We start from the raw sequence: 21,787 nt of genomic DNA on the forward strand, positions 1-21,787 counted from the left end.
CTTTCTCTTTTTCCTTTCTTGGAAAAAGGGCCAAATCCCTGACTTCTGGGCTCAGTTGATATTACATTGTCTAGGCTTACAACTGAGCACCAATACACCAGGCATCTTAAGATCTATGTGAACAGAAAAATGACTATTAGTTCTGTTTTTGAGCCATGTTCTCTTTAATTTTAGCTCTGGATATTCTGGAACTAAAGAGATCTTGCCACCAGAGTGCTGGAATTATTATGTGTCTGGGAGTAGGGTGCACATGACTGCCAGGTACCCAAAGAGAGCAGAGGCATCAGATTCCTCTGAAACTGGAAGTAACAAGCAGTTTGTGAACCACCTGACTAACATAATGTGGGTGCTGGGACTCAAACAAGGTCCTTTAAAGGACACCAGGTGTTCTTTACTGCTGGGCTACTTCTCCAGCTCCTCTCCTTATTAAATTGATAATATAAAGGCTGGAGAGATGGCTGCCCTTACCCAGAGTCCTGAGTTCAATTCCCAGCCACCATATGGTAGCTTCACAACCATCTGTAATGAGATCTGGTGCCCTTTTTTAACATGCAGGCATACAGGCATTACGAACATCGTGTACAGAATAAATGTTTTTAAAAATTTGATAATGTAAACCCCTTTAATCCCAGCATTTAGGGGGCAGAGGTAGGTAGATTTCTGAGTTTGAGGACATCTAGAGCTATACAGTGAGACCCTATCTCAAAAAACAAGTAGAAGGATTCTACAGAGTTGGTGGATTGTGACTTCAAATGTTCCAACACTGACCATAAGAATTCTACCCCCTGAGATCCAAGATGGACTGAGCCAGTCACTGTCACTGTAGGTAATGGAACATGGTAGAAATCCTCAGTCCCTATCACTGAGGATTGCTGATCTACACCAGGGGAGCTGCACATTAAGGCGACAGCTACTTTCCAGAGCCAAACAGGTGTAAAACTGAACCATCGGGTTACAAAATACTATGAAGGGGCGCACGTGTGCAAACAATAGCATATGTGGATGACACAAGCAAGAGTGGGACGTGTTGAGTAGGCTGGTAGCCATGGTGCCTCACATGCACACGGAGCACTTTTATACACATTTTTAATGAGCATATATTAGTCTAGTAAGCAGAAAAATACAAATAACAAATCATGATTAGTAAAATGTTTCTCATAATTACTTTAAAATTTCTTAGAATGATGTTATCACTGATTTATCCAATCTTATTCATACAAGGTATGAAGTAACCCATAAGTTTGCTAACAGCATAATTGAGAGTTTTTGCTTGGTCATAACTTCCTTTCTAAGTTGCTACTTGGCATGAAACCACATGGATTGGAACCAAACAATGGAGCCAGGCACAGAATAGATGGAATGAGAGGAGGAAAGACACCTCCCCCTTCAGTGGGATGGTCTGCCCAGTGACCGATGACCCTTGAGTCTGATTTGCTGACTTCCACTCTGTCTGCATCTGAAGAATAGCAATGGAACCAAGGTGCTCACCAGGGAGGAAGGGGGAGCAAGTAGAGTGGGGGTGGGTGGAGAACAGAGTCTCTACTGGTTCTCTCGGGGGCAGGTGGGCTACAGCAGTCTCTCCTGACCTCTCTGAACTGCCGTTTTTACTCTCATTTATTCAAGGTTGAAGGTTGGTCAAAACACAGGGAGCCAGCCAGTGGGCATCAAGGCCTACGGCCCAAGCATCAGCAACCGTATTACCATACAAGAGAACACTGGCTTTAGAGGAGAAGGGACCTGAGAACTCAGTTCTTCTCTCAAGACAAGGATGTAGCTCTGGCTGCCCTAGAGGTCACTAAGTAAATCAGGCTGGCCTCAAACTCACAGAGATCCACCTGTCTCTGCCCTCCAAGTGCTGGGATTAAAGGTGTGCACCACCACCAGCTAGGACTATTTTCTAAAATGTAACTTTCCTTAGATTTCCCCCATTTGCACAAATTTCTGTCAAGTCCAAACGTAATTCCGAATGAGGTAGGTAGTCTCTACTCAGACCTTGGTCTTTGAGGTGCCTGTCAAGGCCTATGCCATGAAAGCACTGGAGTCCCAGGCAGGGAGTGCTGAGGGTGGCGCCAGCCCCTGGAGAAGCTTCTCAGTTGGCTATTTTCTCGATCTCGTCCAAGTCATCTGTGTCCAATCTTTCTATCTTCTTATCTGAGGGAAAGAGAAAGGATTGGAAGACCACCGTGAACTACCATGGAGATGTGACAGAAGTCACCTAGGACAGCAGGGCAGTCGGGGAGGCACCTCCCTGTGGGACAGTGATGCTTCCTCTAGGCACAGGGCAGGCTTCCTGAGCCTGAGCAGACAGCACCAGGGCTCTGGTCACTGACACCAACGTGCCAGGAGTCAGCTTCTCCCAGCCTGGTCCCAGGGCACTGATACTCCAGTCCCCGAGCCCTGAATATGCAGGGACAGAGCCCGCCTCAGGGACTGAGGAAACATCCACTCTTCCACACCCCCTCTGAAAAGGGATCCGGCAGAGCCCACTCAGGGACTCACTGAAATGCTCCTGGATTCTGTTGAGGATATTCATGCTGTGCTTGCTGTCAACCATGTTTACTGCCAGGCCCCTCTTGCCAAAGCGGCCTGTGCGCCCAATGCGGTGCAGGTAGGTCTCATTGTCTGGGTTCCCGTCCTTGTCCACAGGAAGGTCAAAATTGATGACCACAGACACTTGTTCAACATCAATACCTGTACAAGGGAGGCAGGCAGGAGACAAGGGGGGGGGGGTTACCATCAGCCACACATACCCAGTGGCACTGGAGACATGGCTGGGACAGGTCACATGTGGCATGTGGCCACTGGAGAGCACACACTAAAGGGGCTGTAGCCGAGGCCAAAGGACACAACTCTACAAGTCAGGGAGCATCTGGAAACCTTCCCACCACAGCCAGACTGCTGGCTTCCCTTCCACCCAAAGGGATCAATCAGCCCCTCCTAGGAAGGAACGGCCCCCAACCCTCCCACCTCCAGGAGACCATGAGCACAAGAACTTTTCTTGCTCACAGGCCTGGGCCCCCCAGCCTGGTGAACGGGGCCAGTCTCTGCTCACCACGGGCACACACGTTGGTGGTCACCAGAACCTTCTCTTTGCCTTCTCTGAAGCGCTCGATCACAGCAGCCCTCTGCTCCACCATCATCTCTCCACTCAGCAGGGCCACCTGGTGGCCCTCTTTGGAGAGCTCTGCCGCCAGCCAGCTAGCTGTTTTGCGGGTCTGGAAAAACAGAAATATTAGTACCTAAAGAGACTGTTGTGGATCTAGACTGTAACCAGCTAAACATTAAATACACTAAAACTGCCAACCTGACTACAACAGTAAGCAGCAGTGCTTCAAGGGAAAAGATTTACAAAGTTTTTATTACAAAAATACACTTGGGTCTGACGAAATGGTTCAGTAGGCAAAGACTCGCTGTCAAACTTGATGACTAGAGTTCAATTCCAGAGACTCACATGATGGATGAAGAAAACTGATGCCTCAGATATCCTGACATGTTGTGCATGTACACACACAGAATAAGTAAATATAATAATTTTTTAAAAACCCTACAATTTTAGCACTTGGGAGTCTTGAGGTAGAAGAGCATAAGTTGATGGCCAGTCTGAGCTACACAGCGAGACATTCATCTCAAAACCAAATCTGAATGGGATTAAAAACAAAAGGGGGGGTTGGGGATTTAGCTCAGTGGTAGAGCGCTTGCCTAGCAAGCGCAAGGCCCTGGGTTCGGTTCCCAGCTCTGAAAAAAAGAAAAGAAAAAAAAACAACAACAACAACAACAAACAAACAAAAAAAGGGGGGGGGTGGTAGGGAAATTGGAGAAGTCCTACAACACTGTTGCCCCATTATGTGGATTCATTCTCTGAGATGTCCCTGTCCTGAAGAAACATGTCAGCCATGTCATGTCAGAGACATGAAGGGATGGCTCTGGGTAAGAGGAGTCTTGAGATGAGACTAAACGCGGTCAGCAGTCACTGGTTGGCTCAATTTTAAGCTAACACAAAGCAGTAAGGGCCTGAAGAGATGCCTCAGTAGTTCAAAGCCATACTGCAACTTTAGTTCCAGCGCTGAGGAGGGAGAAGCAGCTGGACGCCAGCCTGGTCTGAAAAGAATTCCACGACAGCCAGCACCATGGCACAGAAAAACCCGTTCTTGAAAAACAAACCAACAAAAAAACCCACCAAATAAAATCACAGCAGAATGTTCTGTACTAACAGGAGAGGATGTGTCTTTTGTCTCCTAACACTATTTTCAAGTGCTTCCTCCTGTGACAAATAAGCAACTTGTTACAGTTCTTCTTTTTCCTAGAAGTCATCAACGATTTTGCTTGGATTTTCCGATAACATATCCCCTACACACAGATACTGTTCCAGGAATGTTGTGTTAAAGCTATGTGAGCCCTAGAACATGAGGACTAAATAGACCACTTATTTTCTCCATCCCCACGAGCTAATTGCTTGCTACAGAGAAGTTGGTCCTTTTGAGCAAGGGGCTGAATGATGTAGGGACTGTGCATAAAGCAGGCCCGGGACGACTACTCACATGGCAGAAGATCATGGCTTGGGCGATGGTGATGGCCCCGTACAGGTTGCACAGGGCCTGGAACTTCTCCTCTCTGTTATTGCAAAGGACGTAATACTGTTTGATGGTGTCCAACGTCTCCTCTTCACGCTTCAGCTTGATGATGTTGGGGTCTGGGACCACCTTCTGGGCAAACTTCCACACTGAGTCTTCAAAGGTGGCAGAGAAAAGCAGCATCTGGCAGTTTCTGGGCAGCATCCTGCAAGGGGAGGCCCAGGCGCTTGGCAAGACTCCAAGGTTTTACAACCAGAAGGAGCACAAGCTCAGCCTCCCCGTCCTGGATGGGTCGTGGCCCCAGCAGGCTGAGGTGGGGAGAGAGCATCCTGGGGAAGGAGGAGCACACCCAGCATGGCACTGGGGCTGAGTGAGGGGCCCAGGTCTCTCTTCTCGACTCATGCTGGAAGCATGGTGACAGCCGCTGTGGAAATGGCCCACAGCACCAATGTAGCTGCACAGAGCAGAGCAAAGAACCCAAAGATGCAGGAGGAGCTCTGGCAAGTTCCCCCTGGCTCTAGTTCCTACCTCTGGATGCGGATGCTCTGGTCTTGGTGGCCCTGAGTCGCTATCATCACATCAGCCTCGTCCAGAACAAACACCTTGATCTTCTTGGGGTCAATGAACTTCAGTTTGGAGCACCAGTCCAGGACGGTCCCAGGGGTACCGATGACAATCTGCTCACCCACCTTCTGACCTCTTTCCACTGTGTAAAAGAGAAGTTTTCTTCAGGCATTCCAAATGCAAAGCCAGTTCTGGGGGGGAAAAAGTCTTCTACATGTCTCACAAGTGTCAGAACAAGTCAGTGTCAGATTTCTAAATGTGGGGGAGCTGGTAAGATGGCTTAGTATGCTAAGGCTATGTCAGATCCAAGGACTACATTCAATCCCTGAAAACCCACGGTGAAAAGAAAGAACGGACTCCCACAATTATCCTCTGATCTGCACACAGTCCCACCCCAATAAACAAAGAGGCGTCGTCCTCACGCCTCTCTTCAACTGTGGAGTAAAACACCAGTCATTGCACCATGGACACAAATGCGCACACTTCTTTCTACTCCCTAAAACCTTCAAAAACGTCTCTTAGTTTATACATGGGTGAAGAGTGGAGTGCTGTGCCTGGTGCCCGCAAAGTCCAGACGGGAGGGCCAGATTCCCTGGAACTGGAGTTCCTGACAGCTTTCTGTTGCCGTATGGATGCTAAAGAAACTGAACCTGGGTCCTTCTAGAAAAGCAGTCAGTGCTCTTCCCAACCGACCTGTCTCTCCAGCTCCTTCCACAGCTGAGGTCATGAAGCTCCTCTCTACCTCCATGTGTCTTTCCCTATCATCTTCTGCCATCTACTCTCCCGTGCAGGTCCCCTAGTTCACCTAAGCTGGTAGCTGGCAAGGATCCTGGCGACTTGTTCTGTTCCCTGGTCTATGAATATTCTACTTGTACAGCTAAGGACAAATCCCTTTAGTTTAAAATGACACACACCCTCTGAAACTTCATCGAGGTCAAGTTTAAACAAGTTCATGTTCACTTTAACATTCCATTGTAAGAAATTAGGCCACTGGTCAGGCATAGTAGCCCAAACTTACAAATTTCATCTCTGTTTAGCCCTTTTCCCTTATACTTACATTTATTGCCTCGAACAGCATAAGCTAGCTTCAATTCTGGATGAAATTTGCCCATCTGCTCAATCACTTTTCCTGTTTGCAGTGCTAGCTCGTATGTTGGGGACAGGCACAAACACTGGCAGAGAAATCATAGAAGGTGAGTTTAGTAATAGACAATGGGCCTAAGCCACTGGCACCCTGATGTTATTACCTCTTGAAATAGTGCAGGGGACCCACTCTCAGGCAGGCTCATCTCTCACATATTGAACAAATGTCTGTCAGTAAGGAACCTGGCCTTAGTGGGAGCCCTGGTTCAGAACTGGTGGAGGCCTTTAGAAATCACTGCTTAAAGCTGAGGTCTCCAAAAGAATCCTAATCCTGTCAAGGCCTGGAACACTAACCTGCTTTGAGATAGCCAAAGACTAAGGTGCCCACATCAGTCATACCTCAGTGTCACCAGATGACACTACTGGTCCTCAGGGCAGCCAAGCAACAGCTCCCAGGCTTCTAACACTCACCTGAGGGTGTCTGTCTGCTGGTTCCACTCTGCTGAGCATAGCTAAGACAAAGGCAGCTGTTTTCCCAGTACCAGACTGGGACTGTGCAATCAGGTTCTGTGGGCTGCATTGACAAAGAAACAAATAATATTGGAGTAAGGTGTGGTGATCTACACTTTTAATCTCACTTAGGAGGTAGACATAGGCAGATCTAAGTTTGAGAGCAGCCTGGTTTAGGTACCAAATTCATGGACAGTCAATGCTACATGGTGAGATCTTGTCTCAAAAAAAAAAGAAAAAAAAATATATATATGTATATACACACACACACATCCACTTAAGTTTCTTTTTATTTTCTGTTTCTGCACTGAACAGAAATTAACTTTCATACATTATTTCACTTGACAATCTGCCACCAAACTACATTTCAACTCCTACATTTTAAGAATGTTTTTATCATTCATTTACGTACATCTGTATATCTGTGTAGAGGTATGACATGTATGTGCAAATGAGTGCACACAGAGACCAGAAGAGGGAATCAGATATCACATCTCCTAGAACTCCAGTCACAGAAGTGTGAACCACCTGACTGAGTAGGCGGAACCAAACTTGGGTCATGTGGAAGAGCAGGATGTGTTCTTATAACCATGAGGCATCTCTCTAGTTCCTTCCAAAGATTTACAAATTAAGTTAAGTGCTTAGTGTTTTGGGGAGTGGAGATGTGCAAGTGTGAACTCAGAGGACAATTTTTAGGAGTTGGTTCTTTCCTTTCACCACATGGTCCATCTAACAGATGTCAATTATTGGAAGGCATATTTACTCTAAGCTACCATACCAGCTCCATTTTATTCTGTCAGTTTTTTTTTTTTTTAAACCAATTATTATTTAGATGGGTTCACACCAACAAAATCCTCATTCTGGAGTGTCCTAGTTTTAATGCCCAAGTGTCCCAGAGAGATCAAGCCTGGAGTAATATCTAGGCCATGGAAGCCCAGTGATGTTTTCTGCTGAGCTATAACATGCCCCTGAATTTCAGCTTCCTGGATACTCTTTCTTCCCACCTACACAGATGACTTAAGACACTGACTCAGTTGGTGAATTCTCCTTTCTTTCTTCAGGGTCTTATTATAAAGCTCAGGAGGTTGGCCTCAAACTTACAAACCATGATCTTACTTCTGAATACTGAGTTCATAATTAGGTGTAATGGGCGTTTTAGAAGGAACCTTTACAATCTACATCACCTCACCCAATACCATGGTGTTTTGTCATTAAAAAAGAGTTGAGGGGTTGGGGATTTAGCTCAGTGGTAGAGCGCTTGCCTAGGAAGCGCAAGGCACTGGGTTCGGTCCCCAGCTCTGGAAAAAAAAAAAAAAAGAAAAAAAGAAAAAAGAAAAAGAGTTGAAGCCATGTGTAATGGTACATGCCTTTAATTGCAACACTGAGGAGGTAGAAGCAAGTGGATCGCCGTGAGTTCAAGGCCAGTCAGCTCTACAGAGTGAGTTTCAGACAACCAAAGCTACATAGTAATAATCTATTTCAAAAAAAAAAAACAAAAACAAAAACAGACAAACAGCAAAAAAGAAGTTGATATAAAAAAAGTTCTACAAAATACAGTATCATTTATCTGGGTTTTAAAAATATACACGCTACCCTTCAGAGCCTTAGACACCTATGCACACAGTGAAAGGATTTAAAGACACACAAGGAGATAGCCCATGTCAGGAAGGCATTTGCTTCTGAAGGTGGGGTAGACGAGAGATGGGAAGAGTTCATGGGAGGTTCCACTTGCAACTTTATTAATGTTATACCGTAAATGCTGAATAGAGCTACAAAGATATTCCTGGTATTTTTCTATATACATTTTTTGTTGTGGAGTTTAAAAATTTCAAAGTAGTATTTTTAAAAAATTATTCTATGTGCATGGATCTTTAGCCTACATGTCTGTGCACCACTTGTGTGCCTTGGAGGTCAGAAATGGGCATCAGATCCCCTAGGACTAGAGTTATATACACTGTTGTGAATCACCATATGGTTGCTGAGAATTAAACCTAGGTTCTCTAAAGAGTGCTCTTAACTGCCGAGCCATCTCTCCAGCTCAAGATACTCGTCTTGTTTTTAAAGAAGCAGAGAGTAAATCTAGGTCATCAAAAATGCCCAGTGAAGGCCAGCAGTGTTATTTAGCGCATATGCCTTTAACCCCACCACTCGGAGGCAGGGGCAGGCAAGATCTCGAGTTTGAGGCCATCCTACTCTATAGAGCAAGGTTAAGGATAGCCAGGACTACACACAAGAAACCGTGTCTCAATGCTCCTCCCTCCCCGCCCCCCAAGAAGTATGTTTAAATCCCCTTGATTCTCTCTGCAGTTTTGAAGCTCTTTTCCTGAGAAAGCAGGTTGTCCCAGACAGCCCGTTCTGTGCCCAGAAACAATGAGAGCCATTTGTGAACCACTTAGTTAAACCAACTATGAAGAGGGACAGCCGGGTCTGCACTCACGGTTCAGCAAGCATCATGGGCAAAGCATTCTCCTGGATCTTGGATGGTCGATTGAAGCCCATGGCATAGACTCCTTGGAGAAGCTGTGGTTTCCTAGGAGGAAGGGTAGAGATAAGATGGGTTTCCAGCAATTAAAATGTTCTTAAAGACTCTCACCTTCCCTAGATCTACCTAGGTATGATGCTTAGCCAAACTGTTACTCTAAAATTTACATGTGGTTATTCTCTGTGTGTACGTGCATGTGTGCACGTGTGCATGTGCCATGGCGTAAGTCAGCATTCTCCTTTCACCGTGAAGGTCCTTGGGATTGAACTCAGGTTATCAGGCTTGGTAGTAAGTGCCTTTACCCGATTAACCACCTCACCAACTCCAAACTTTTGTAAAAAGATTCATTTTTATCTATGTGTACGAATTCATACGTGTATGCGTCGGTGTGTGAGTGCCTATGGAAGACAGAAAAAGGGACTGCGCTCACTGGAACTAGAGTTAACAAGCAGTTGTGAGCTGCTGGAAGTGGGTGCAGGGAATCAAGCTCCAGTCTACTGCAACAGCAGTGACCAGGCCTAATCCACAAGCCATCTCTCCAGCTCCGACACCATGCAAACCATCTAAAACCAGAGCCTCATCTTAGCCTTCTCTGTGACTATGACAGTTTCTTAGACGCTTTCAGCAGACCCACCCATCTGGTCAGATCAGGATGACAAGTGTTCCCTATACACAGCAAAGTGATATTTATTTCATAAGTTATAAAGGAAATTTCTAAAATAAACACTGCTTGCTATATTGTTGCAATGTAGAATTTCTTTAGAAAAATTGAATTTGGGGTTGGGGATTTAGCTCAGTGGTAGAGCTCTTGCCTAGCAAGCACAAGGACCTGGTTTTAGTCCCCGGTACCTCAAAAAAAAAAAAAAAAAAAAAGAATTTACGTAAAACTATTTTTCTTTCTAGGAGATAAGGTCTCTAATGGAGCCGGCTGTTCTGAAACCTGATATACCTCACACCCTAACTCATGTCCCAAGTGTATCACCACACTTTGTGCTCTACAGGGGCTGCAGCCAGGGCTTCATACATGCTAGGCAAACACTAGAGCAACTAAGCTACATCCCCAGTCCTGGCAACAAGTTTTCATGTAACTACATAATAAATATCAATTACTGTCACATTTATAATAACTTCTCTACTACCTCTATATTCACAAAGTATTTAAGAAAAACCCAAAACTTTTTGCTTATTTTTAATTTATTGTTTTTTTTTAAATAGATGTATTTATTTATTTTATGTATGTGAGTACACTGTCACTGTCTTCAGACACACCAGAAGAGGGCATCAGATCCCATTACAGATGGTTGCGAGTCACCATGTGGTTGCTGGGAATTGAACTCAGGACCTCTGGAAGAGCAGTCAGTGCTCTTACCTCTGAGCCATCTCTCCAGCCGTAATTTTTATTGTTTTTTAAAGGAAAGAGTTTATGTAACCCAGTTTGGATTTGAACCCACCATGTTGCTGAGGGTCACCTTGAATTCCTGACCACTTTACCTCTGCCTCTGTCCTGAGTGCTGGGACCACAGTATTTCCTATGCTCAGCTTTTCACAAAAAATCTAAAATGATGTCTCAAATCTGTAATCACAATACTCGGAAAGCTGATAGAAAGACAGCCTCGAGCACACTATCCTGGGCTACAGTGAGTTCTAGGTCAGCCTGAGCTACGGAGTGAGTGAAAAAAAAAAAGGGAGGGGGGGGAGAGACTAACAAGATGGCTATGAGGAAAGCCACTGCTACCAAGCCTGAGTTTGATCTGTTGGATGGAACCCAGATGATAGAAAAGGAGAACCGACTCCAACTCATCCTCTAGTCTCTACTCTTGTCTCTGTGTAGTTTGTACTCGTGCACACACGGAGATATATACTATAAAAAATTTAAAGACAGAAGGACTAGAGATGGCTCAGTAGCTAAGAGCACTAGCTGTTCTTCCAAAAGAAGCTGGTTAAATTCTCAGCACCCACGTGGTAGCTCACAACTGTTTGTAATTCTGTTTCTATGGGATCTTAATGACTGCACTCTTCTGGTCTCTAACGGGCCCAGACATGCCCTTGGTACACTAATATGTATATAATTATTTATACAAATATATATAAATACACACACAATGTGTGTATGTAGGCAAAACATACATAATGAAAATTTTATACTAAATAAGATAAAAATAGTAAATTTTAAAATATTTTAAAATGTTTAAGAGATGAACGAATCTCTAGAAAGTAAATTCTGGCATATGTAGGTTCTCAGACATAGCTAATTTTCCTATCAACAAAACCCTTCGGTATTCTCTATTGGGTAACGAAGGCAGCCTCTGAAATGCTTGTTAAAAACAGCACTACCTACTCAGTATTCACCAACCCAACGGGTTCCGCTGACTCATTGGTATTTTGCATTTCAAATCTTTAAGTATAAAACAACCCAAGCTAGCTAGTGGTGTGTGTCTGCAACCCGAGTGTATGGAAATGGGAGTGGGGTCTGAGTCCCTGGCTTGCCAACAGTAAGCTACAAGTCGAGTGAGAGGCAGGGAATGACACAGCAAGACGTCCAATATCAATCTCTGGCCCAAGCATGTGCACATACATTCCCATGCAGAGTAAGACTCAGGAAACAACTGAGCACATCAAACTGATGCAGTTGAGACAACTGGCTCCCATCTCTAATCCTAGCACTTAGGAAGCTGAGGCAGGAGGATAACTATGAGTCCTAGACTAACCTACACTATCCAGTCAGTCCTAGCTACCTCATGCTATGTAGTAAGATCTTAAGAAAGGGGAGGGATGGAGAGATGGTTCAGTGATGAAGAGCACTGGCTGTTCTTCCAGAGGACCTGAGTTCTGTTCCCAGCATCCACATGGTGGTGGCACAGCCATCTGTTACTATAGCTTCAGGTCTCATGCCTTCTCTGACCTCCATTTGCACTAGGCACACAAACGGTGCCCATACGCATGTGCAGGCAAAAGCACTCATATGTAAAATATCTAAATTAAAAAATATATTCTTGTCAGGCAGTGGTGGTGCACACCTTTAATCCTAGCACGTGGGAGGCAGAGGTAGGTGGATTTCTGTGAGACTAGCCTGGTCTACAGAGCCAGTTCCATGACAGTCAGGGCTACACAAAGAAACCCTGTCTCAAAAAACCTAAACCCAAATCCAAGCAAAACCCAAACCAAACCAAACCAAAAAGACTGTGCCAGAAACATTTGATATGAATGGGGTGCCGACAGCTCAGCTGGTAAAGTTCCACCACAGAAGCATGACGGCCTGGGTTTAGATGTCCAGCACTCAGGTAAAAGCTGAGTAGTGGTACACACCTATGACACCAGGGAGAGCAGGACGGGAGTGAGCCAGGAGGATCCTGGGATATCTAGCTGCATGGACATACTCCAGGTTCAGAGGAAAATCTGTTTCTCTCTCACAAGAGCTCCATCCGTCCTACATTTTCAAGTGGTCGGTATGGCAGTGCTGCCCAGTGCACAGTGCTATACAGCCCAGCCGCACTTCCAATAGTCAAACAAGAAAACCTCTTCTGAGAGCTATTAGGTGTATTTTATCATGAGGCACTCCTTTTACTCAAAGCCTGGCCTATCAAAGGTTGCACTGCACTCTCAGTACTGCCTAGAGCAACTCCAAGTATGGGGCCACTGCCCCCATTTTACTATATGTCATTGCCCTACATTCTCTTCAGTTACAGTAAGAACCATCTGACCTGTGTCAGCCCCATAAAGATAAGACCAATGCCTCAATAAATAAAAAAGCCTTGAGCCTCTACAAACATCCTGCTATCAACCACATTTTGAGACAGGTTACTCAAGGACTAACCCCAATTAAGAAATTTCTTCTCTATCATCTTCTGAACATCTGCTTGAGGTTTTAGGCTTTAAAAAGAGCCTGCTCCGTCCCATCAGAGAAGCAGCTCGGCCCCTGAATCTGACTGCATCCTTAGCCGGCTAGAAGTGCTTCCCACAGTGAGTAAAGGTGCTTCTGGTTTCTTTCTAACTTTGAAGGTTCTGTCCTCATTATCTGAGCAACCCCAGACCCCAACAGTATCAGAATCCAGGTTCTTCAGACACTTTCTAAAAGCAGATAAAAATGTGTGTAAACCCTGTAGTCTTCCAAAGGGCTTACCTAATAAGACATGTTCCTGACATCCAGAAATCACCTGTCAGCCAATATTTTATTCAAAGTTCTAAGAGTATAAAAGAAAAACAAAAAGACTTTCAGCTATGATGAATGAATCTGTAGCATTTCAGTCTCTACTAAGAAAATCAGGTGCACATGCACACTTGTAGTCCCAGCTACCCATGAGGCTCGGGTGGGAGGATCCTTGAGGCTAGGTGTCCAAGGCTAGCAAGGACAACACAGTGGGATCCCACATGCACTCTGTACCCCAAGCAGATCCTGAACTTCTGATCCTTCAAAGCAGCTGGATTATGGGCCTGCACTACCACCAGACCACTTGGGGATCCAGTGTCTAAAGAAAAAGAGAAAGCTATACTGGAAGAAAAAGGGTAGTCAGGAGAGCGATAGAAGATTATCACTGTATACACATGCATACAGTCTCGTGTGTCCAAAGCTGGCCTCAAACTTGCTGTGTTGCCTAGAATGACCTTGAGGTTTGACCTCCAGCCTGCAAAATCTCTGAAATGCTGGGATTGTACATAGGCATGCCACTCAATGCTTGTTTTGTGCAGTGCAAGGGATCAAACTCAGGACCTCACATTTGCTAAGCAAGCACTCACTCTACAACTACCTGAGACACAAACCTTGCCCCTCCCACACTCACATTTAATTATGTAGATTATCTCCTACTCAGAGACATAATATGATTTGTTTTTAAAAATTTAAAGCCAAAATGAAAGTCCAGAAGAATCCAAAATGCTGAAATTTTTGTTTGTTTGTTTGTTTGTTTGTTTGTTTTTGAGACAGGGTCTCCTTACGTAGTCTTGGCTAGAATGAACTCAGAGATCCCCTGCCTCTGCAGGGATTAAAGGCCTGTGCTACCAGGCCAAGTCTTGAGAACTGATTTATGGAGACTGAGGAAGAGCTGTTCTGACTGATGAGTACTCACAGGCGAAGCTCCTCGAAGGACTTCACTGAGTAGAGCGGGGAGCTCGGGTCCCTCTGCAGGACTTCCACTTGGTTGGTGTTATCCACAAGATTGCTTCTGATCAGCTTGTTGAGTAAAGACTGAGCAGCTCTGTCCTCTGTCAAGAGAGAACAGATTTTCTTCATCCACTGGGGAATTCCCACCCGAGGAAATTTCCCATCTCTGCTCTAGACAAGCAATCACGGTGGAGAAAAGCCACTCCTTGTACAGTTTAAGTTACTGGAGACAGGGTCTTACTTGAACTCACAGCATCCTCCTGCTGCAGGGACTGAGTACTTGGATTCCTGTCTCTGCACTAAGCTATTTTTGTTTTAAACTTCATTTGCCTCAGCCTCTCAAGCAGCTGAGACCACAAGCACATGATGCCTATTTCCTCAATCACCTTATAGCTATCGTGACGCCCTTTGGTTTGTTTTTCCAGTGATGGGGATAGAACTCACGGCCTAACACAAGTGTTTGGCCCTTGAGGTGCATGTCCAATCTGACACACCTGCTCTGCACATTTGTGCGTGTGTAATGTATGTGTTTGTATGAGTTCAAAGGTGCACATACGTGTGAAGTCTGAGATTGAGATTGTGCATCTTCCTCACCTGCTTCCTCAGCTCATGACAGGGTCTCAGTGAGCCTGCAGCTGACTAGTTGTTTAGAATGGCTGGGCGGAGAGCTTGGGATCGCACTGCAAGCGTCACACCACCCCTCCCTCAGTGCCAGGCTTACACACACATGCCACTGCATGTGTTTTCACGAGCTACAAACTGGGGGCACAACTCAGGTCATGCTTTCACGGAGGCACTTTAGTGAATGAGCCATCTTCCCAGATCTAACATCCTACTGCTGAAGAGATTTTCTCCAGCTTCTGGGACAGCACACTCTTCATCTCCCCTCACTTCCCTGTTCCCATAAGAGTGTCGCTAGCTCCAGTGGTTAGGCAGGGTCACATGAGGTCTCTCACAGCATACTTCAAAGAATGGTTACCTTTCTCTTCTTCCTCTGTCTTTTCTGCAGTGGTGCTGGTTTTGATAACACCTACACAAGAGAACAGCGGTCATTAGAAAGGCAACCACTAAACCCACCTACTACGGCTGGGACACTAAACACTAAAACTCACTAAGTGAATGACTGTAAGGAGATGACATTTCTTCACATTTAATGGATTTTATGCCTACAAAGTATGTAAGTGCATAAGAAAAACTTAAATTTGAACTGAGAATCACAAAAATATGTGGTTGCTGGTTACTTGATTATTCTAAAATACAGCATAGCATTACATAGTAAATTCTATTCTCTATCTTTTACCTATGACACTAGAAAAACTCTTAAAAGTGTGACTAAACATTTTGTGATGAGACTGTATGGAAATAGACACTTTCAGGCTCTGATAACAGAAATATAAAATCGTAGAATACTTACAGAGTATTGCATAGTGATGACTGAAATCCCAAGACTAAGAAAGCAGAATCAAGCTTACCCAGAATTTGAGGCTAGCCTGGTCTATATATAAATTCCAAGTCAGTCAAGGATATATATGGAGACCTTGTTCTAAAACACTAAAAATCAAACAATTTTGCAGAGGATACTTTGTTTTGTTTTTGAGACAGGCTGTCATGTAGTCCAGGCTGGCCTGCAGTTTGCTATGTAGCAGGGGATCACGCTGAACTTCTAACCCTCATGCTACTTCCACATATTTAGATTACAAAAAAGGCAACAGCATGACTGTCTTATATGGCACTAAGCTCCTGCATGCTACAATATCCTCACCCCTACTTTGAAAATATTTGTAAAAATTGAGAATGATTGGATAAAAGTATTTGCTGTCAAACCTGATGACCAAGTTCAATCTCCAGGTCACACCTGGCAGGACAGAACCAACTCCTGTAAGCTGTGCTCCGACCCACGTGGGTGTGACACATCAGTCTCTCACACACAATAATAACATTTCAAAGATTTATTTTCAAGCCTGCTGGTGGTGGCCTGCGCCTGTAATGACTGCACTTGGATTAATGCCTGCACTTGGAGAGGCAGGTGAAAGCCTGTCTCAAAAAACAAAAACAAAAAAAAAGAAAAAGGAAAGAAAAAAATTCTTTTAGATTAAATTATATATGTCTATGCACGTTCACAAGAGGGCAGGTGTCCTGAGGCCAGGAGGGCGTAGTTACAGGATGCTGTGAATCAACTACCTGATGGGCTGCTGAGAACACAAGCACTGAGAGATCTGAAGCATGGAGTCATCTCTCCATGCCGCAATGTTTTTTTCAAATGCTTATACTCTTGACCTAGCAAATATATCTTGAGTAAATTATTGTACAAAAACATTACACAAGGTAAAGTATTTCAGCTCACGGTGATTCTAAGATCTAGTTTATGATATCAAGTTGAGACAAACACGATTAATCTCAACCAACATAAGGGGACGGACACTGTGTAGTTCAGCTTGCAAAGAACTATGGGTGCACGAAAGAATCAATTCTGTGCATTATTTTGTCACCTCTCAGACGTAGGTTGTGACAGGGAAAGACAACCAGGAGATGACAAAGAATGAAATAGGAGTCCCCATACATAAAGAACCTTTGGAGCATCATTCAAAATTCAGATCCAGGCACAGTAACAGTCTGCAATCCTCAAACTTCGGATGCCAAGGCTAGAAGAATCTGTGCATTCGAGTCCAGCCTCAGTTATAGAGCACGACCTTGCTACCAAAAAACCACAAATGACCAAGCTAAGAGAAATGAAACTAAATTAAAATGTCCCTAACAGTCATCACTTCTGTGTCATGGACGGAACCCAGAACTCCTAAAATTTATTTATCCTTGTCCTAACCCCCTGTACCTCAGAAAGGGATCTTACCTGAAAATGGGATCACTGCAGATACCACTGCTTAAGTGTACCCTATCCAAAATGTTACTGAACCTATATAAAAAGGGGTACACCTAGGGCTAAGGAGTGACAGAGTATTTGCCTCAAGTGTTTGTGACTCTGAGTTTATTCCCAGCATTTTCAATCAGTCAATCGATGGAAGAAGAAAGGCTACTTAGGAGAATGCTATGTGAAGTGAGGGCAGAGATCTGAGTAAAATTGTTAAAACTCAAGAAATACCAAAGACCACCAGCAAAGCACTAGGAGCCAGGGCTGTGGGTTGGAGTTTGTTTCTTTGTAGCTCTAGCTGGTCTCTAGCTCGGAAGCCGGCCTGCCTCTACTTCCCCTGGGCACAGGCCTGCAGCACCCGGCAGCTATTACGATTTAAACAGCGCACCTTTGAGTGCTTCCTCAGAGGTTAGGGAGACCAGCAAATGGACGACGCCTTGGTGTGAGACAGTACTATAACAGCATGGAGGGGCGCCTTGTGCCTTTATGGATTTTCTGAGTTATTGATTTTTGTTTGTTTCTGAAACAGGGTTTTGCTATGTCCTTAGTAGGAGGGATCTAAAACCCAACAATCCTCCTGCCCAGGGGAATCACAGATGAGAGCCACCACGCCTGAACCCAAAGATTCAAACCTTAAACAGGAGAATACAATAGTGACTTTTGTTTTTAAGGCATCAGAAGCTAGAAAAATCTGGAAAACATTCCCTCTTCAGAAATGTACCCCAAATTCCTAATTCGGGCTCCATTCCAGGGCTGACATGTGACGCATGACTCTAGGACAATCTCACTGCTCGCTGCAGGGAGCCCTGGCACCAGCCCAGGTGTCCCGGGTACCTAGTCTGTAGTTACCGTTGACTCACCATTGGTGTCTGCTTTGACTTTCTCTTCCTTGATCTGCAAACTGTTCATCTGAGTGAGAACAAAAGGAAACAGTAAGCAAAAGACCCAACCAAGGAAGGCAGTGGAATGCCTCATAAGCGGTTAGCAGAAACTACTGCAGGGCTGGCTGGGGAGCTGGCTTGTTCTACACAATATAGAAGTACTAAGGGCCTGGGCAAACCATCTCATGTTTCCTCAGCAGCATAAACAGAGCAAGTGGGCATGGGGTAACCATAATGGTATGGGGACACTGGGAAAGAAGCTTCAAACATTTGCTTTTCTAACTTACACTTTTTCTACAACATCTCCAAGTTTCTGTTTGTTTGTCTGGGTTTTTAGTGAAGCTGGGGTCAAACCCAGGACACTAAACAAACTGGACAGGTGTGCTGCCAGCCTCTTTAACCCCAAACTTAAACAGCAGCAAGTTACCTGTCCTATCGACCACCTGCATGTAAGTTAGAGAGCAGCACAGTAAGCTGGTGCAGTAAAGCAGGCCTTTATCCAGTACCTGGGAGGCGGAGGCAGGAAGATCAGAGCTGAGGATCATGGAGTTAGAAGCCGGCTTGCACCAGGAGACTTACAGATGTAACAATCAGAGTCATAGGTATTTAATAACACAGAACTGTCCACAGTAAGAGCTGAAGGTGGCGTGGACAATCTTGATTGTCCACTCGATGGTATGTACAATGAAAGACAAGCTCCCGAGAGGTTCGCCTGACGTAGGAAGACCTACACTGAGGTGCAGGCTGCACCTTTCCCAGCCCTAGGGTCCAGGATTGAATGGGGAGTGAATGCAGCAGCAGCAGCAGCAGCAGCAGCAGCGTCTCTCTCCTGACTTGAGGATGTGGCACAGTTCCCTGCACCATGCCTTCCACCATTACAGACCATGTGCCCTTCTTAAACTAGGAGCCAAAAATACTTTGGGGGGGGGGGGCGGTGTCTATGACATGGCTCTTTGTGTAGCCATGGATGTTCTAGAACTCAACAGGTAGACGAGAATGGCCTCAAACTCAGAGATCCAGCTGCCTCTGCCTCCTGAGTACTTCACCAAGCCGAGATAAACTCTTGCTCTTGTCATGTATTTGTATTTTGCCACAGCAAAGACAACAGCATCTAAGACAGATGATTTAGGTTCCCGGAACCTTGGGTCTGTCCCCAAGAGCCCTAAGTTAACATCATGGGTTATTGGTGTTTAGAGACAGGGTCTTTGTGCATAGCCTTGGGTCCTTGAACTCAGAGATGATTCCCTGTGTCAGCTTCCCATGTGCTGATATTAAAAGTGTGAACCGGGCTGGAGAGATGGCTCAATGGTTTAAGAACATGGACTGCTCTTCCAGAGGTCCTGAGTTCAATTCTCAGCAACTATATGGTGGCTCATAACCATCTGTAATGGGATCTGATGCCCTCTTCTGGTGTGTGTGAAGACAGCGACAATGTACTCACATAAAATAAATATTAAACAAAAGTGTGAACCAACAACACACCTGGGGACTGTTACTCTTCCTAGAGCCACTGTACTGACTTTGCCAAGTGGTAATGTCCTTCCCAAGTTGCCCTCTCCAACCGACCTACTGTAGCTCAAAGTGGAGATGTGCGCTCCTGTGCCATTACTGAGTTCCTATTGCTGCGAGGAAACAGCATAACCAGGACAATCTACACAAGCGCTCCTCGGGCTCGTGGTTCTAGCATTAGTCTAGGGATAAGGGTCCATGAAGCAGAGCAAAGCATGGTGACCGGGGCTGGGTGCTGAAGGCCTACATCTTTAACTGTACTGGAAATCAGGCAGCCTCTAAGGGACATACTAGTATTCCCCAGCAAAGCCAAACCTCCTAAGACTCCCTAACCAGTAGCACCAAATGGGGACCAAGTGTCAAAATGTCCAAGTCTATGGGGACCATCTCATTTAAACTACCAGTTTAAGAGTTTAGGAACCAGGTTTTCTAGAGAAAAAGCAGGTGAACACAATTTCTCCTTTAATGGGGGAGAGGCCATGAGAAAGCAGATAAACCTGGGGAAGGTATCACACACACCTGTAGTCCCAGCACTTAGGAGGCAGAGGCAGGTGGATCTCTGAGTCTACAGAGCAAATTCCAGGACATCCAGGACTACACATAATTAAACTGGAGAAAAAAAAAAACAAAACTTGCAGTCACTATCTTTTAGGAATAATCACTAGATTTGAGACTTCAGACGCGACTCATAGGATTGCTCAATGGGTAGCTCACGTTACTAACCCCAACAAATTGAAGAAAGAGAATCTACCCTCACAAGTTATCTCCTGACCTCCACACATGAACTGTAGCACATGCATGCTCAAAATACACATATACATACACAAAGCAAATCCAAACAAAAACAAACAAACAAAAAGAAAAACAATTGCTGCTGGTTCTTCTACTGAACTGGTTCAGCAGTTAAGGGAGCTTGCTGCTCTAGCAGAGGGCCAGCACAAGTTTGAAATCCCAGCTCCAGGGGATCCAACACCCTCTTCTAACATATGCAGGCACAAGTGTGGTGCACAGATACACACAGGCAAAACACTACACACACACACACACACACACACACACACACACCCCATATTTATTAAAAGTATTGAGGCCACCCTGAGTTAAACAGTGAGGCCAGATGGGCTGTGTCAAAAACAAAACAAAGGCCGCAAACCGGTAACCCAAACACTAAGAGGAGGCAAAGAGATAGGAATTCAGGCTCTCATGGCCCGTCTCAGCTACACAGCAAGTCAGAGGGCAGCCTGGGCTACACTATCTCGAACCCTCCACCGCTCACCCCAAAAAAAAAAAAAAACCCAAAATCAAAACAACCTAATAAATAAAACTAAACGTCACTTAAAATAGTAACTAAACATGTATGTGTTGCTAAGTGAAGCATTAACACAAACAAAAAAAACCTGGTATTCTGGAGAGCTTCAAACTGCCAATTGGCAGTTAAGCATGATTGTAGTGACTGTTAGGTGAAAAGCAGCATGAACTCACTCAAAAACTGTCCCTCAACAATGAAAAAAAGAGAATTTTATGTTGCCATTTCTTATAAGAAGTCAAGAGAAGGGCCAATTTGGAGCCTCACACACATAATGAGGTACAGAGTCACCGCGGGAGCAACTTTTTAGTCCAAACTCGGATAAGAAGCTCACTGCGGGTTTTCTTCGCTCTAGGAGCAAATCAGCACTAAGTGATCGCCCGCAGCAGACTCCAGTGTGCGCGGGCCCGCCCGACTCGGAGGTTCGGGTGCTGGAAACTGGGTCCGCCTCAGTCCCCCATCCCCGCCAGGCCACTGACCGACTTGACGGCGGCTTCCTGCTCGTCCACCGCCAGCGCCCAGGAGTCGGTGGCCATGGTCCCCAAGACGAGCCGACCTGCAGAGAGGCTCCGCACGCTAACACCAGCGTTGAGTCCCAACCCGCGCCAAGTGCCACTAGTGCGGAGCGGAAAAAGACCTGCGCGAAGTTGACGTCAGTTCCGGCCCCTCGTGGCCGTCTTCCACCGGCGCTCCGCCCCGAGGAACATAAGCGTGCTTAGCTTAGCGCTTTAGAGTCCTACTTCGCTTATCTCGGAATTCGAAGCCAGCCTGATCTACCGAGAGAGTTCCAGGACGGCCAGGGCCACACACAAAAAAAAAAAACCCTTCCTCGAAACGCTAAAAAAGAAAAAAGAAGTCCCATTTCGCTAGGTGCAATCTCATTGAGTTAAGGTTCTAGAGCCCTGCAAAGAGTTACT

At 45.3% G+C, this 21,787-nt stretch overlaps 1 protein-coding gene across 2 annotated transcripts; it reads right to left on the reverse strand.

Moving 5' to 3' along the window:
• Positions 1 to 1,069: 1,069 nt before the first annotated feature.
• LOC116886716 (ATP-dependent RNA helicase DDX19A) lies at positions 1,070 to 21,508 on the reverse strand. 2 transcript variants are annotated; one of them, XM_032888226.1, is made up of 12 exons: positions 21,350 to 21,508; positions 18,035 to 18,083; positions 15,288 to 15,338; positions 14,274 to 14,409; positions 9,166 to 9,258; positions 6,690 to 6,792; positions 6,193 to 6,307; positions 5,100 to 5,277; positions 4,539 to 4,776; positions 3,053 to 3,215; positions 2,500 to 2,691; positions 1,070 to 2,151 (listed from the first exon to the last, which is right to left on the reverse strand). In XM_032888226.1, the coding sequence occupies exons 1-12, from the start codon at positions 21,404 to 21,406 to the stop codon at positions 2,090 to 2,092; spliced, it is 1,437 nt and encodes a 478-aa protein (XP_032744117.1). In that variant the 5' UTR covers positions 21,407 to 21,508; the 3' UTR covers positions 1,070 to 2,089. The 2 variants fall into 2 exon arrangements, with proteins under 2 accessions (XP_032744117.1, XP_032744118.1); XM_032888227.1 differs by lacking the exons at positions 15,288 to 15,338; positions 18,035 to 18,083; positions 21,350 to 21,508 and adding an exon at positions 13,331 to 13,391 and having other exon boundaries at positions 14,274 to 14,375.
• Between the last annotated feature and the right edge of the window lie 279 nt (positions 21,509 to 21,787).

The sequence above is a fragment of the Rattus rattus genome, chromosome 17, assembly GCF_011064425.1.
Source record: "Rattus rattus isolate New Zealand chromosome 17, Rrattus_CSIRO_v1, whole genome shotgun sequence".
In the NCBI taxonomy this organism is placed as follows: domain Eukaryota; kingdom Metazoa; phylum Chordata; class Mammalia; order Rodentia; family Muridae; genus Rattus; species Rattus rattus.

Excerpts from the sequence above, each read along its gene's own strand:
- LOC116886716 (XM_032888226.1), bottom strand. The coding sequence starts at position 21,406 with ATGGCCACCGACTCCTGGGCGCTGGCGGTGGACGAGCAGGAAGCCGCC. Across the intron at positions 6,793-9,165 it reads CCCATGATGCTTGCTGAACC|CCCACAGAACCTGATTGCAC; the intron begins GTGAGTGCAGAC and ends TTGTCAATGCAG. Across the intron at positions 2,692-3,052 it reads CACCAACGTGTGTGCCCGTG|GTATTGATGTTGAACAAGTG; the intron begins GTGAGCAGAGAC and ends TCCCTTGTACAG.